At 42.6% G+C, this 16,233-nt stretch overlaps 1 protein-coding gene across 9 annotated transcripts in view; it reads right to left on the bottom strand.

Annotated features, from left to right (window-relative positions):
• LOC309334002 (putative G-protein coupled receptor 34) overlaps positions 1 to 14,548 on the bottom strand; it is a 200,513-nt gene extending 185,965 nt beyond the window's left edge. For 2 of the 9 annotated variants that reach the window (XM_081848146.1, XM_081848161.1), the window contains exons 1-2: positions 12,835 to 13,413; positions 12,277 to 12,424 (exon numbers count right to left, since the gene is read on the bottom strand). Coding sequence is in view for 3 of the 9 variants with exons in the window: in XM_081848152.1 (XP_081704278.1) it covers positions 12,277 to 12,424; positions 14,073 to 14,153 (229 nt within the window). In the remaining 6 variants the exon portion in view is untranslated. Of the gene's footprint in view, positions 1 to 5,520; positions 5,624 to 12,276; positions 12,425 to 12,834; positions 13,428 to 14,072 lie in introns of those variants that run through there. The other 7 variants (XM_081848153.1, XM_081848152.1, XM_081848156.1 and 4 more) reach the window with 7 other exon arrangements.
• Positions 14,549 to 16,233: the final 1,685 nt, after the last annotated feature.

The raw sequence follows: 16,233 nt of genomic DNA, 5'->3' as shown, positions 1-16,233 counted from the left end.
TGGCAAATAGAAGGGGAAGAAATGGAGGCAGTGATAGATTTTACTTTCTTGGGCTCCATGATCACTGCAGATGGTGACAGCAGTCACGAAATCAAAAGACGCCTGCTTTTTGGGAGAAAAGCAATGACAAACCTAGACAGCATCTTAAAAAGCAGAGACATCACCTTGCCAACAAAGGTCCATATACTTAACCCCATGGTTTTCCCAGTAGTGATGTATGAAAGTGAGAGCTGGACCATAAAGAAGGCTGATCGCCGAAGAATTGATGCTTTTGAATTATGGTGCTGGAGGAGACTCTTGAGAGTCCCATGGACTGCAAGAAGATCAAACCTCTCCATTCTGAAGGAAATCAGCCCTGAGCACTAACTGGAAGGATAGATCCTGAAGCTGAGGCTCCAATACTTTTGGGGACGACAGAGGACGAGATGGTTGGACAGTGTTCTTGAAGCTACTAACATGAGTTTGACCAAACTGTGGGAGGCAGTGGAAGACAGCAGTGCCTGGTGTGCTCTGGTCCATGGAGTCACGAAGAGTTGGACATGACTAAACAACTAAACAACAACAACCTCGGGTTAAGAACTTAATTCATTCTGGAGGTCCGTTCTTAAACTGAAACTATTCTTAACCTGAGGTACTACTTTAGCTAATGGGGTCCCCTGCTGCCACTGCTCTGCCACCGCACAATTTCTGTCTCATCCTGAAACAAAGTTCTTAACCCAAGGAACTATTTCTGGGTTAGCGGAGTCTGTAACCTGAGGTACTACTGTATTTTATGCTTTCCATTCAAATGTTTAACTTTAACATATAAAATACACACTATTATAAGCATCATCAAAATAACAAATAGAAGTAAAATCACAGGGTGCCGAGCCATTTTTAAATGTTGGTCATGGTAGGGTTCTATCCTGAAAATATGTCCCACTAATGATTCTATGAAAGAGTTACTCCAGAGCTGGAAAGGAAGTATCCTGAGGGTACTGGGATACTGCAGCAGGACCTAGCCCCTTGTCACACATCAAAAGTTGTGAAGAAATTCATGACAGAGCAGCAAATAGAGGTACTTGATTGGCCAGGGAATTCCCCGGACGTAAAACTATTGAGAATTTGTGTGCTGTATGGAATAATCACCTCTGTGCTGTAGACGGTACCACTATGGAGAAACTCATTCAGGCACTGATTCAAGTGTGGTACAGGGATCCAAAAATCAACAGTAACTGTTCGAAATGAGTAGACTCCATGCCAAACCGTATTCAAATGCTGCTTAAAAATAGCCGAGGTCATATCCATTACTAATGTACATGTCTGTGAGTTTTGTACAATAAACTACTGTACTAAAGTCATTGTTTCAATTAATTTGTACACCACATTGTTATGTGTTTAATAAGACATGGACACACACTAGAACTGTTCACATTATTGAACCTAAAACAGGTCAAACCCCCCTTAATTCAGAGGGTGCACAATGTGAGTTCCTGCACTAAAACAGCAGTGTTTGCTGTGATTTCCAGATAAATAAATCAAGTTGACTTTCAGGTAATACAGTATAGAATGGCCCCTGGGCCACTGCTTTTACCTTTATGATATTCTACCGATTTTGACCTAGACTGAGTATTATTGTTTCAAATCAGTATATATTAAATGTTTGGGGGGAATTGAAAGCAAACCCACATCCCATCAAAAAAAACGCATCACTTCATATATAAACACCAAGACTGACCATGCCTAACTTAACAGATAAGGACCCGCCTATTCAATGATATCATAAAAGGGTGGGCCCTTCCCCAAATCCTGGACCTACCCCAAAATAGTCTCCATCCCAAAACCACTGAAAGACAGCCTCAAAGTAGAATCAGGCTACCCAATCTCATTAATGAACCAAGACTGCAAGATATTCACATCAAACTTGGCCAAAGGCCTAAAAAAATTCCTACACAAGTTAGTAGCCCCAGACCAGACTGGCTTCGTCCCTGGTCACAATATAACAGACTCCATCAGGAAACTACGGAACATGATTGAACACAGCACGGCAACTAAACGCTCACTGACAATTATGTCCCTAAACATCCTCAGTGCTTTGGATTGCTTAGAGTGGAAATACCTATTAGCAGTACTAACATGAAATTTGGCCCCAATTTCCAACTGTGTTTATACTCACACACAAACACCCCACTGGAATGAGAGGGGGGTTGGAGGAAGTGTCTGTGCAGGGCCAGTGTGAAGACCCAGTGCAAGGCTTCAAGGCTTCAAGGCCAAAGTCTAAAAGAAAACCTAGGCAGAAAGAATAACTTGGGGGGGGGGGGTATCTCTCAACTGACTCTATTTTGCTGTCAGACCACAAGTGCTCAATATGCCACCCAAAAAGTCAAGAAACCCTGTGATGGAACCAACCTATGAAAGCTCCGAGGGAGAGGAAAATGGGAATCCTCAGGGAGAAGGGCAGAGTTTAGAGGAGATATCAGAAATTCCCTGAGGCAGTAGAGCCTAGACTGTCTTTAGAATTTGAAAAATGGAAGTTGGAACAGGAATACAAATATAAATTAGAGAGAGAAAAAATTAAGGCTGAACAAGAAAAAGAAAGAGAAAGGGAGCAGAGACTTCCGGGTCGGCGCCATCGCCGAATGGCGGACTCCCTCCGAGCTCCGGAGGGAGTCTGCTGGGTAGGGGTTGGGTCCTGCCGCGCCGGCGACGCGGGGACCCTCAAAAACCATGGGTGGAGATGCCCATGGACTTGGTGACTCGGCGGGCACCGTTTGCGCCCCCCGACCCCCGAAGGAGCCTTTTTAAAGGCTGCGGAGCGGGTGACGGGGGGGTGTGGTGCTATGAGTCCACTGCTTCCCCTGCCTAGCGAAGCCGCATGCCATTCGGCGGAGAGCAACGACTTCTTCTTTGGAAATTTCGGATTTGGATTAAAAAGAACAACCCGTGAGTAAATTTATTGGACTTAAAAGGAAAATCTGACCTATGAATTTGGAGCGAGCGGGGGGGTGTGCAAAAAGGAAGTCCGCCCCCCCCGCCCCGCCCCCCCCCCCCCCCCGTTGTAGATGACTTAACGCAAGGATTTGACAACTAAGATCGAGAGATGAACTTGCTTATTTGGAAAAAAAAAATTAACTTCACGAAGGGAAATTACAATAATTGCGCTGGAGGAGAAGATTGGTTTGTGGGAATTAAAGTGTAACCCCCCGGGAACCGGGAACGATCCGCTGTGAGAGACTGGCGAAGGGACACAGAAACTTTGACAGCTGTCAAAGTAGCTGTCAAAGCAGGAAAATAAAGAGAGAACTTTGTTACGATGGCTTTGCTGGTTAGATTTGTTACAATTTGGACATAAATTATTGGAAATAAAGGCAACAAGTTATTTGACTTTTGGGTCTGATCTGGAAAGAAATTAAGTTACTATATTCCCTCTGGAGGGAGGCCGGGACATTGCAATACTAGCAGCAAGTGGAAAAATACTATGAATCTGAGCAGGATTCGTTATCTCTTGGGAAAGCTGCAAAAATGAAGCATTATTTTGTCTACAGAGGCCTCTATACCAAAGGAGACAATGGATTTATCTATTGAAGAAAGGAAGGGACTTGACGTAAGTTTATGTTCCTGAATAACAAAAGCCTCTGTGGAGAACAAGAAGTTTCTGAATAAGTTTCTGAATTAGAAGGTTTTTGCAGCAGAACAGGAAAAAGAAACCTGAAGAATAAGAGTTGGACTAAACTTGAAGTTGGAGCATTTGGGACATCCAGACTTTAAAAGGATCAAGAAACAGAATCTGAGTTATACTCTTAAACATAGAGGTCTGGATGGAAGAAGAATGATCTCTTCTGAGAGTTTCTCCGAGATTGGACTTTCTGAAATTAAAAGCTATCAAAAGACGGCAAAGTGGAACTGAGACATGGGCGTGGATTCACCAGGCTGGCAGTAGACGATGGATGAACTCTGGGGATCGGAACCGGGGAATGGGGGGGGGGATTTGGAACCCAAAGGCTGTAAAATTGCATATTTTTTCTTTCTTTCTTTCTTTCTTGTTTGTTGTTTGAAAATAGGGGAATTCGTGGAAGGGATCTGGGGTCGACCTTAGGGAAATATATAAAATACAAGGAGAAATGGTTAAATAAGATAAATAAGATAAATTAATTTGGAATAAATGGGTTATTTAAAATTACAATAAGGCTTTAAAATTTGGGGTAAGAATTTGTGGAATTAACTTAAGGGAAATGGAATACAACAGGGGGAGGGGGGGAAGTCCGGGAAAGATGTTAATGATACTAAGTGTAAACTATATTTTTCTCTTCTTTCTATCTTTCCTTTTTTATTCTGGAAAATTTAATAAATATTATTTTTTAAAAAAAGAGATAAAGGGAGCAGTACCGTCTGAGGGAAAAAGAGATGCAATTTCAGTTAGAAATGCGGAAAATGGAATTGGCATCTGTGGAAAACCAAAATAATAATAATAGCACAAATGGTCAAAGTCAGATTAAGACAGACCTCAAGCGTTTTCCTGAGTTCAAAGAGAAGGATAATCCGGAGGCTTTTATCGTCTCATTTGAAAGAGCATGCAAAGATTTCCAAATAAAAGATGAGGAAAGAATGATAATATTAAGGGCTAGAATTAGTGGAACCTTCGCCAAAATACATCCACAAATGCCAAAAGACCAGTCTAGAAATTTTGACATGTTTAAGCAATTAATTTACACCTGATTTGGAATCACCTCAGAACAGTTAAGAAAGAACTTTGTGTAGGAGTGTGACAAAAGTGAGGGAAGAAACGTTTACTCAACTTGGAGCTAAAATTTCAAATTACCTCACAAAGTGGCTACAGCAGGAGGGTGCAGAAGATCAGGGAAATTATAGTGCTCAAACAATTTTATACAACCATCAATGAGAAATTGAAATATCTGGTAAAAGAACGACATCCCAAAACTATACAGGAGGCAGCCACAATAGCTGACCAAATTAATTAAATTAGAGACCATGGATTTGATGGTCCGAACTTTGGTGGAAAAGTGTGGGAGTACCCCAAAAACAAATTTCAATATGCCAAGGAAAGCCCTACCTCAGTGACAAATAAGGGAAATGTGCCACAAACTAAAAGTCCAACTGACAAGGCCCTGACTAACATTGGTCCCACTGAAGGAAAAGGAAATAAAACTAATTATACTGGGTACAGGGAAATAAAGTGCTGGACGTGTGGTAAATTAGGCCACTGGAGTTTGGACTGCGGGGATGGAAAGGGTAAAACTGTCAATTCTGGTTGTCAAAAACAGACTTATTGTATCCACTCAGTGCAGCAGGAAGAGGCTAGGCAGTTTGCCAAGGAAATTGAGGTTTTAGCTAGGCCTCAGCCTGAGGAAAATTTTGAGGCTCGTGTGGTACAATGTTACTTGATTAAACAGGATAGTTTCCTCTTGAGAAATGCTGGGGAAAACATCTGGGTTGATGATAAAAAGTATCTTGGGTTAAGAGACACTGACTCACAGATTACAATCGTCCATCCAGACATAATTTCCACCACTAAATTAATACCTGAGAAAACAATAAAATTAAAAGGAATTGCCAAAGAACCATTTCTGAGGAAGTTCCAGCAGCAGTTCTTATCGCCTGGGATCTCCTAGAGCATGTTAAGAGTGCATTTGTAGGTCCTCGCTCAAAGAGGGGCCAAGAATCCCCCGATACTGAGGAACTGAAACAGTTGCCAGTGGAGGCACGGCTAGGAAACCGCTCCTGGAAGGTTTGGGCGGAGCAGAAACTGAAGCTGTTATAGTTCCTTTTAAAAACACCCATAAAGCTAGTTTTGCTCAGGAGCAAAAAGGGGATGTTAGTTTAAACAGTTGTTTTGAGGTGGCTAAGTCTGCCACTCCTTTAACCCCTGAACACCCAGAGAAATTCTGTGAAGAAAATGGGCTGTTGTATAGGGAACTCCTTGCAACACTGTATGGGGGGGGGAGGAATCCGTGAACAACTGGTAATCCCTCATACCTATAGAGAAAAGATTTTGCAACAAGCCCATAATAGCATTTTTGGTGCACACATGGGAATAACGCGCACTAAACGAAGGGTCGCGCAGAACTTCTACTGGCCAGGCATGGGGAAACAAATCAAGCTATATTGACAGGCATGTGATATTTGCCAAAGACAAGGTACCCGACAGGACAAGACAAAAGCCAAACTGTATCCTTTACCTGTGATCTCTACCCCATTTCAAAGGTTGGGGCTTGACCTAGTAGGGCCATTGCCAAGAGCCACGAAACGGGGCGATAAATATATCCTGACCATAATAGATTTTGCAACCCGATATCCAGAAGCTATCCCATTAAGAAATATTGAAACTGAGACAGTAGCAGATGTGTTGATTAATTACATGAGTCGCCTGGGGTTTGCAAGTGAGTTGGTCAAGTACCTAGGCATCTCATTTACATCCCGGCTCATGAAAAGATTGTGGGAAGCGTGTGTCATCACACATAACTTCCACACCATACTATCCAGAGATTAATGGATTGGTTGAGAAGTTTAACGGAATTTTGATCCGTATGATCAAAGTCTACGTAGCAGAAAACCCTAATGACTGGGGCTGCAAATTACAACCCCTCTTGTACGCATACCGAGACATTCCACAAGAGTCAGTCAGTTTTATTGCACATAGCCAAAGGCTGCCGCAATGTACACAGAATCATTTGAAAATTAAAAGAAAATATACTGAATAGATACAAAAGACTTAAAACATTTATATTATCAAAACATTACGTACTCTAGACAGAGCTATAAAAGTACCCCAATATACAAATCAAGACATTAGACAATAAAATTCATAAGCTAAAATCATCACATGGCCACTAATGTCAAAAACAATGTCAATTAATACAGTGTGCAATTTATACTCAGAGTTTGGTGACAAAGATAGAGCATAGCCTGAGGTAGATAGATAGGATCAAATAAATTCATCTCCTTTACAGTTGATGGCTACCTTGGCTGTATAATTTGCTCTAATTTTCCTAGCAGCAGTTGCAAAAAGTGCTACACGCCAGGTCACATACTTATCTGTGTCTGCGAGAAAATTATAAAATCATGTCAGAGGGGTTCTGGCCAGGGGACCTTGTCATTATAGGTACTAAAAATCTTTTTCTTGCATCATTATATAAGTGAAAGTGCAAGTATAAATCAAAAGGTCCTCTACTTCAGAACATCCCCTAATGCAAACACGTTCGTTTTTTGGTATGCCTCTGTGTCTCCCATCTCTATAAGCAGAGTTTATTGTATTTAATCGTAACTCTGTAAAAGCTTTCCAAAGCTGTACAAAAGTCAATTCATTAAAATAAGATGTATGTTCATTGGCCTCTCTAAGTTTAAAATACAATGGGGCGCATGTAGAGTTTTTACTCTATGTACATAGAGTTTAGATCGTTTTTAGTTGCCACTGTCCTTATGGTTCGTTTAAAGATATTTTTCTGGGAATATAAGGGAAGTTCTTTAATCTCAGTCACTGAGAGGTCATATTTGCCCATCAGTTGGGCAGCGTGATGTACCCAGTTTTTAAGGGGTAATCCATTTGAGAGCTCAATCAGGCATTTTTTTGGTAGCCTAGTGTTGTCCATCTGTTGAACTCTAAACCAGTAACAGAGAATTCTTTTATATATTTGGCTTTCTATGCTCAACATGCGAGTTTCCAACCTGACCATGGCAGATTGCACGTCTTTGGGTAAACTCTTAAAAAACTCTTAAAAACTCTTTGGGTAAACTCTTTAAAAATAATTCTGTGGGGGTTCCAAACCAGAGACCTTTGAGGTACCCCAAACCTCTGCACCATATAAAATCTGGGCCATTGTTTTTGCTTTATACACAGAGCTGGGTTGACCAGATTTCCACCTTTACAGGCAGCGAATTTCAGAATAGCTTTTGCTGATTTAAAGGCTTGCAATTTAATATTGGATAGCTGTGTATTCCAAGATGCCGTTTCTGAATAAGTCAATCCCAGATATTTAAACGTATTTACTTGGTTTATGATGTGTGAATCCAGGTGCCAAACATGCTTTTTAGAACGCTTCCCAAATAAAATGACCTGCGTCTTATCGTAGTTTATAGATAAAGCATTCCTCGTGCAATATGAACTTAATTTTGCAAGCAGCCATCTCAGGCCCACCTGGGTTCTAGATACAAGTACTAGGTCATCAGCATATATTAATAATGAGAGTTTTTGGTCAAGAATTGTGACAGCGGCAAACTGTAGGCCCTCCAGTTCTTTAACCATGTCATTAATATAAAAAATAAACAGGAAAGGTGCCAAAATGCATCCCTGTTTGACTCCAGTAATGGTCTTAATTCTAGTGGTGACATGGCCAGCCAGATCCACCTTTACATGTATTGATGTGTCTGTATATGTTTTGATGAGAAATAATAGACGGAGGTCTATATTTGTCTTTTCCAATTTTTGCCACAATGCAATGGGACCGTATCGAAAGCTGACTTTAGATCGGTAAAAGTGACATATATCGTATTTTTCGCTCTACAGGACACACTTTTCGCCCTCCAAAAATTGAGGGGAAATGCGTGTGTGTCCTATGGAGCGAATGCTTCCTTGGCTTCAGTGATAGCAATGCTAAGCCTCCGAAGCACAGAGGGAGCGCTCCCTCCGCACTCCAAAGGCTCTGCGTTGCTTTCGCTGAAGCCTGGAGAGCGAGAGGCGTCGGTGCGCACCGACCCCTCTCGCTCTCCAGGCTTCAGGGATAGCCGCACACAGTCCCTCTGGCAGGGAGAGGCTGTACATGGCTATGGCTTTTTTAGCCCCGCGCAGCCTCTCCCAGCAGGGAGAGGTTGCACGGGGCTAAAGAGAAACCCAAAACAGCAAGCGGGATCCATCCTGCTGGCTGCCTTGCCTTGTGACATAGCCGTGCGTAACCCCTCTGGCAGGGAGAGTTTGCCGCGCGTAACCCCTTTGGCAGGGAGAGATTGCGCGGGGCTAAAGAGGAAGCCAAAACAGTGAGCGGGGTGGATCCCACTGGCTGCCTTGGCTTGTGCCATAGCCGCGCGCAACCCCTCTGGCAGGGAGGGGCTGCTCGGGGCTATGGCTTCTTTAGCCCCGCGCAGCCTCTCCCGGCTGGAGAGGTTACACGCAGCTAAAGAGGAAGCCAAGACAGCGCTGTCTTTGGGGCTGGGGGGGAAATAAGATTTTTTTTCTTGATTTCCCCCCAAAAAACTAGGTGCACCCTATGGTCCGGTGCGCCCTATGGAGCAAAAATATGGTAATTTTTGCTTCAAATTATGGGTGTATTTACATAGCAGAAAGTTCATCACAAAGCACTGGTCCAATGTGGATTACTTCCCTGGGTGGCAATCAACGCTAATTACAGTCCTGTTATCTGCGGAGCTCCGAAGCCTGCTTGCTAAGCCGTCGCCATGTTGGAACCGCCCATTCCACAAGAGAGTACTGGGTATAGTCCCTTTGAACTTTTACTAGGGCACAAGGTCAAAGGACCTTTAGATCTACTCTGAATGAATTGGGAGGATCACCCAGATAGTGATCCAGATTCAGTAATGGAATATCTGTATAAACTGCAAAACACTTTATGCCGTTGCTTAGAAATAGCAGAAGAAAATTCAAAAGCCGCCCAGTCAAAGCAAAAAGTCTGGTATGATAAAAGGGCCAGAGAGAGAACCTTTGGGCCAGAAGATGAAGTGTTGCTGCTAAGGCCAATAAAGGGAAATAAATTGCAGTTAGCCTGGGAGGGACCGTACAAGAGTGGGTCCAAAATGAGTCACGTGAACACGCTAAAACCCTACCATAGAACAGAAAGCTGGGCTCTATATGCTATAAGAGAGGACTCAGAAGAAACAGATGACATACTGTGCTGGGAAGGGAGAGGGGAGCAACGTTGTAATCAGAAAGAAGTGAATCTAGCCCCGTCATTAACCCAATTACAGCGGGAGGAGGTAGGAAGTAACCTACAAAAATACAAAGCCGTCTTTAGTAATGTTCAAGGAATAGCAAAGGGAGTGGTCTATTGCATAGACACTGGGGATGCTAAACCCATTGCAGTGACCCCTTAGAGGATAACTGGGACATACATGGATAAAATCCGCAACGTGGTGCAGGAGATGCTGAAGGCAGGGATCATAACCCCCTCAGAGAGTCCCTGGGCAGCACCACTAGCTGCAACACTGACCGACTTGACTCGTAAGAAAGAACCGGAGTGTGTGGAGTGGCAGAAGTCATTTGAAGCGCTGAAGAATGCCTTGCCTACCGGACCAGTCCTCATCGCACCAAGGAGTTCACCATCTTTACCCACCCACCACACTCTAGGACAGCGCAACTCCATTGGTTTGATAGACAATACAAGGTGAGAGACACAGGGCAACCCGGATGGGTTGGCAGGGAATCACCCTATACTGTAGATAAGCAAGATGGCTAGCTTAAAGGCAATTACATTAAATGTGAGGGGGTTGGGAAACCCCATCAGAAGACAATGCATCACTTCAAATATAAACACCAAAACTGACTATGCCTACCTTAATGGATAAGGAACAGGAATTCATGGACAGTCCTATAAACATTGCAAGTTAACCATCAGAGAGGTTAAAGGTGCTCTATTTTCAAATATTCTTAATAGGACTATTCTTTCTTTTTTGAATAGGTTTTTAGCTCTAAAAATAAGGCTGGCCAGATTATGATCTAAAAAGGTAATCAATGCTCGTACCGAGCAATCATCTTGATGTAGATACTCTATAGCGGCTATGTCGGATGCTTTTACTACCCCCGGTAAAATGCCACTTATAATGGACAAAAAGTGGTCTATACGGTCCGACCCTGCATAAAATCTAGGCGGTTTAGGGTAATTAGCAAAGACAAGCTTTTGTGGGATTAGGACTAAACTCCATTCTCTTTTGGGCAAGTTTTTACACAGTTTCTGTATGCACATCATGTATATGTATAAATCACCATCATCATCATCATCTTTATACCCCACTCATTTGGTTGGCTTTCCCCAGGGACTCTGGGGGTCTTAGAGCATATCTAATAACATAAAGCATTAAAAATCTCCTGATACACGGCTCAGGATATAGAGAGGGAGAAGAAAGAGAAGGCAAGAAGGGTAACCATGTCAGACCACTAACTCCTTGAAATACAAATGTCTTCCGGATTGATTGCCCATAAACTCCACCCTTGGTCTAACACTGTTACCTGTTCCATGCATAGCTAATCTGTTCCTCCTTCCCTCTCTGAGTAAAATTTCTTTTCCCCATTTTTCCATACAAATGTTTAACTTTAATATAACAGTATAAAATACACACTAATATAAGCATCATCAAAATACCAAATAGAAGTATAATCACGGTACTGGGATACTGGAGCAGGACCTAGCCCCCTGTCACACATCAAAAGTGGGGAAGAAATTCATAGCAGAGCAGCAAATACAGGTACTTGATTGGCCAGGGAATTCCCCAGATGTAAATCCCATTGAGAATTTGTGGGCTATATTCAAAAGTCGCCTCAGTGCTGTAGACTGTACGACTATGGAGAAACTCATTCAGGCACTGATTCAAGTATGGTACAGGGATCCAAAAATCAACAGTAACTGTTCAAAAATAGGAGACTCCATGCCAAACCGTGTTCAAATGCTGCTTAAAAATAGCGGAGGTAATATCCATTACTAATGTACGTTTGTGTGAGTTTTGTACAATAAACTACTGTACTAAAGTCATTGTTTCAATTAATGTGTACACCACATTGTTATGTGTTTAGTAAGACATGGACACACACTAGAACTGTTCACATTATTGAACCTTAAACTGGTCAAACCCCCCTTAATTCAGAGGGTGCACAATGTGAGTTCCTGCACTAAAACAGCAGTGTTTGCTGTGATAACCAGATAAATAAATCAAATTGACTTTCAGGTAATAATGTGTAGAGTGGCCCCTGGGCCACTGCTTTTACCTTTATGATATTCTATTGATTTTGACCTAGATTGAGTATTATTGTTTCAAATCAGTATATATTAAATGTTTGGGGGGAATGGAAAGGAATCCCACATCCCGCCCACCTTAGAAGTCCACAGTTGGTTAAAAGACAAAGGCCTAGTTAAAAAGGAATTACTCATTTTGCTAAGCTCACATATTAACAGTTTCACCAAATTTAAGAAACTCAGGAAGAAGGATGGGCATGTCTGTACTTCCTGACCCTCTGAAGATACCCAGCCTCCTGTGCCTAACCCCATCTGGAAGGCCTTAGGACTTCTCAGCAGAAGCTCCACTGGCCTGGAAGAATACCCACAATGCCACAATGCTACGTACCTTGTAGGACCACTGCATTCTGGGTGGCAAGGAACTTCAACTCCATACTGGCCGATGGGAAGAGCAGCTCCATGATCGACCAGGCCATGTCTGGGTATTGCCCCTCCATCTTCCAGAAGTAGCGCATCAGGTGTCTTGGGATACATACCTGCAAATACAGTCCTGTGAAAGCAAGGCTCTCCATGGCAGCTGAGACCTAGGACCAAACAGCTAAACCCCAGATGGCCCAAGATACCACAAATAAAAACCTATATGGCTACATATAGGATATTTTCTGCAATCTACCCCCCCCCCCATTCTTTAACAAAAATCTAATTCTAACCCCATACTCCCCCACCCACCACACTCTAACTCAGCACAATTCCATTGGTTTGATAGACAATACAAGGTGAGAGACACAGGGCAACCCAGACGGGTTGGCAGGGAATCACCCTATACTGCAGATAAGCAAGATAGCTAGCTTAAAAGCAATTACATGTAATTATGTCTGTATGGCATAAATTGGGAAAGCCCATCAAAAGAAAATGCATCACTTCATATATAAACACCAGGACTGACCATGCCTACCTTAACGGATGAGGAACAGGAATTCATGGACAGTCCTATCACCCAAGAGGAAATAGATATGGTCCTCAAAAACCTCAACCCACACAAAGCTCCAGGCCCAGATGGCTTTTCAGCAGAATTCTATAGGAAATTCAAAGAACCCCTGATGACCCGCCTATTCAATGATATCATAAAAGGGGGGCACATTCCCAAAACCTGGACCTACTCCAAAATATTGTCCATCCGAAAAACACTGAAAGACAGCCTCAAAGTAGAATCAGACCACCTACTCTCATTAATAAACCAAGACTTCAAGATATTTGCACCAAACTTGGCTAACCGCCTAAAGATTTTCCTACACAAATTAATAGCCCCAGACCAGACTGGATTTGTCCCTGGTCACTATATAACAGACTCCATCAGGAAACTACTGAACATGATTGCACACAGTGCATGATTGCAACTAAATGCCCACTGACAATTATGTCCATAAACATCCTCAATGCTTTGGACTGCTTAGAGTGGAAATACCTATTAGCAGTACTAACATGAAATTTGGTCCCAATTTCCTGCAAATCCTCAAACAAATATACTTCCAAGCCTCAGCAATAGTCCTATATTTTTCTAGCCCTACTAGAAAAATTAACCAATAAACTGAAACTGACACGGGAACAAATAGAAGAAGACACTTTCACCCAGGTATGGCTCCCCTTTATCACATATATAGCCCAAGAAGACAATGACAAAAATCCACCAAAAGAATACAAATCAATATGGCTAACCTGTTCCAAAACACCCACCCACCCCACAAAAACAAAGACCGCCACAGCCAACCACAAATCAACAGCCACACCCTAGGCCAACCCCAACCTCTCTCACCACCAAAGGAAGACAAGTGAACAGCAAAGAACCTGCACAAGCAACGCTGACACAAAACCCCACATATATTAAGTAAAATAGAATCACCCCCACCCCACCCCCACTCATCTTTCCCCTCCTCCACCTCTTTCCCCCTATTCTTCCTAATGTCTCAACAAATGGGGAAAAAATGTGTTACGTGGGGGGGGGGGGAATACAAGACAGAGACATTGCACATACCTTTGTAAATCAAGAAAATCTTTACTAAAAATACATTTAAAAAAAACAAATGAAACTGACCTGTAGAAAATGTAACTTGAAAAAAGAAACATTGCACATACTTTTTTAAACCAAGAAATCGTTAATAAAAAAAGACATTAAAAAATATTTACAGTTTTGCCACATTTCAGAAACTCAGAAGGAAGGATGGGCGTGTGTGTACTTCCTGACCCTCTGAAGATACCCAGCCTCATGTGCCCAACCCCAGCTGGAAGGCCGGCCTGCCTTAGGACTTCTCAGCAGAAGATCCACCTGCCTGGAAGAAGACCCACAATGCCACCTACCTGGGAGGGCCACTGCATTCGGGGTGGCCAGGAATGTCAACTCCACACTGGCCGATGGGAAGAGCAGCTTCATGATGCTCTTCATGATGCCATGGCTTGGGAGTTCCCCTCCATCTTCCAGAAGCACTTCATCAGGCATCTTGGGATACATCCCTGCAAATACAGTCCTGTGAGAAGAGCGCCAGGAAACGTTTTGCTAGCACAGAGCCTGTCCTCTAAACTGAGAGGCAGAACCTAGGGTGCTCAGAGGCTTTGGGCGCTTTGGCAAAGTAAAAGAGGAATATTGGACACCTCTACGGAGAAATCTAGATACACATGGCACTGCATCAGGCGTCTTAGGATACATCCCTGCAAATACAGTCCTGTGAGAAGAACGCCAGAAAACGTTTTGTTAGCATAGAGCCTGTCCTCTAAAGGGAAAGGTAGAATCCAGGGTGCTCAGAGGCTTTGGGCGCTTTGGCAAAGTAAAAGGGGAATATTGGACAGCTCTAAGGTAGAATCTAAATACACATAAAAACCCCGCTAATAAAACACATATTTAAAAAATACCAGAGGCCTTTTTATTGGGTTTGGTAGGAGAAGAATTACTGAAGGATAAGAAAGTACTGTTTATGTATGCGATGACAACGGCAAGAATACTACTTGCCCAGGGATGGAAAGAAGAAAGAGCCCCATTGAAAGGAGAATGGATAATGAAGATGATGGACTATGTGGAGATGGCAAGGCTGACCGGGAAAATCAGGCACCAAGAGTTTAACCAATTTACTAAAGAATAAACAAAACAAATTCCTTCCAGTAGCACCTTAAAGACCAACTAAGTCAGTTCTTGGTATGAGCTTTCGTGTGCATGCACACTTCTTCAGATACACAGTATCTGAAGTGTGCATGCACACGAAAGCTCATACCAAGAACTGACTTAGTTGGTCTTTAAGGTGCTACTGGAAGGAATTTGTTTTGTTTTGACTATGGCAGACCAACACGGCTACCTATCTGTTACTAAAGAATGACATACCTCTAAAGAATATATTAAAGAACACTGTAAACATTTTAAAATCTTGGCAGGATTGACAGAGCATTTGTAATTTAAAATAACAAAGGATAAAAATGAAGTACCATAATTTGGATAAATGCAATTAGATGCAGTTTAAAAAGGAAGATAAATTTTGGAATCCAAGGGAGGGGTGGAGGGAAGTCCGGGGGTTCAGGGAACCCCATAAAGGTACTGATATGGACTGTGGCTTAATGTAGCCGTGTGTATGTGTGTAAAAAATGTTTTGTTTTGTTTTTGAAACATTGAAAATAAAAAGTGAAAAAAGAAAATACTTTTTTAAAGTGTTTTGAAAAATATATTGAATTTGACATAAGCTCACCGTCGCCATCTAGTGTCACATTTGTATAGTGCACTTAAAACATTGTATATGCATCTGTATAGCCAAGTCTTTAGTCTGTGGCTGTATTTTTGGCACTGTTTCCTCTCTTTCCACCAATCAAGGGTGGACCACATGCTTAACATGAGTCAACAGTGTGATGCAGCAGCAGCAGCAACAAAGCTAACACTGTTCCAGGCTGCCTCAACAGAAGTATAGTGTCCAGATCAAGGGAAGGAATAGTTCCTTGCTATTCTGCCTTGGTCAGACCACACCTGGAATACTGTGCAATTCTGGCCACCACAATTTAAGAAGGATGTTGACAAACTGGAACCTGTGCCAAGGAGGGCAACCAAGATGATCAAGGGTCTAGAAACCAAGTCTTAGGAGGAATGGTTGAAGCAGCGGTATGTCTAGTCTGTCTTTAGACAGTGGGACAGCCTGCTTTGGGAGGTATGTGGGCTCTCCTTGCTTGAAGGTTTTTCAGTAGAGGTTGGGTGGCCATCTGTCATGGCTGCTTTAGTTGGGATTCCTGCATTGCAGGGGGTTGGACTAGATGACCCTTCAGGTCCCTTCTAATTCTATGAAGCCCCCATCTGATTCAAAATCTGCTTTTAACAAAA

The sequence above is a fragment of the Podarcis erhardii genome (genome assembly GCF_964252035.2).
Source record: "Podarcis erhardii genome assembly, chromosome: Z".
In the NCBI taxonomy this organism is placed as follows: Eukaryota; Metazoa; Chordata; class Lepidosauria; order Squamata; family Lacertidae; genus Podarcis; species Podarcis erhardii.
This window is presented reverse-complemented; position numbering and strand designations above follow the sequence as displayed.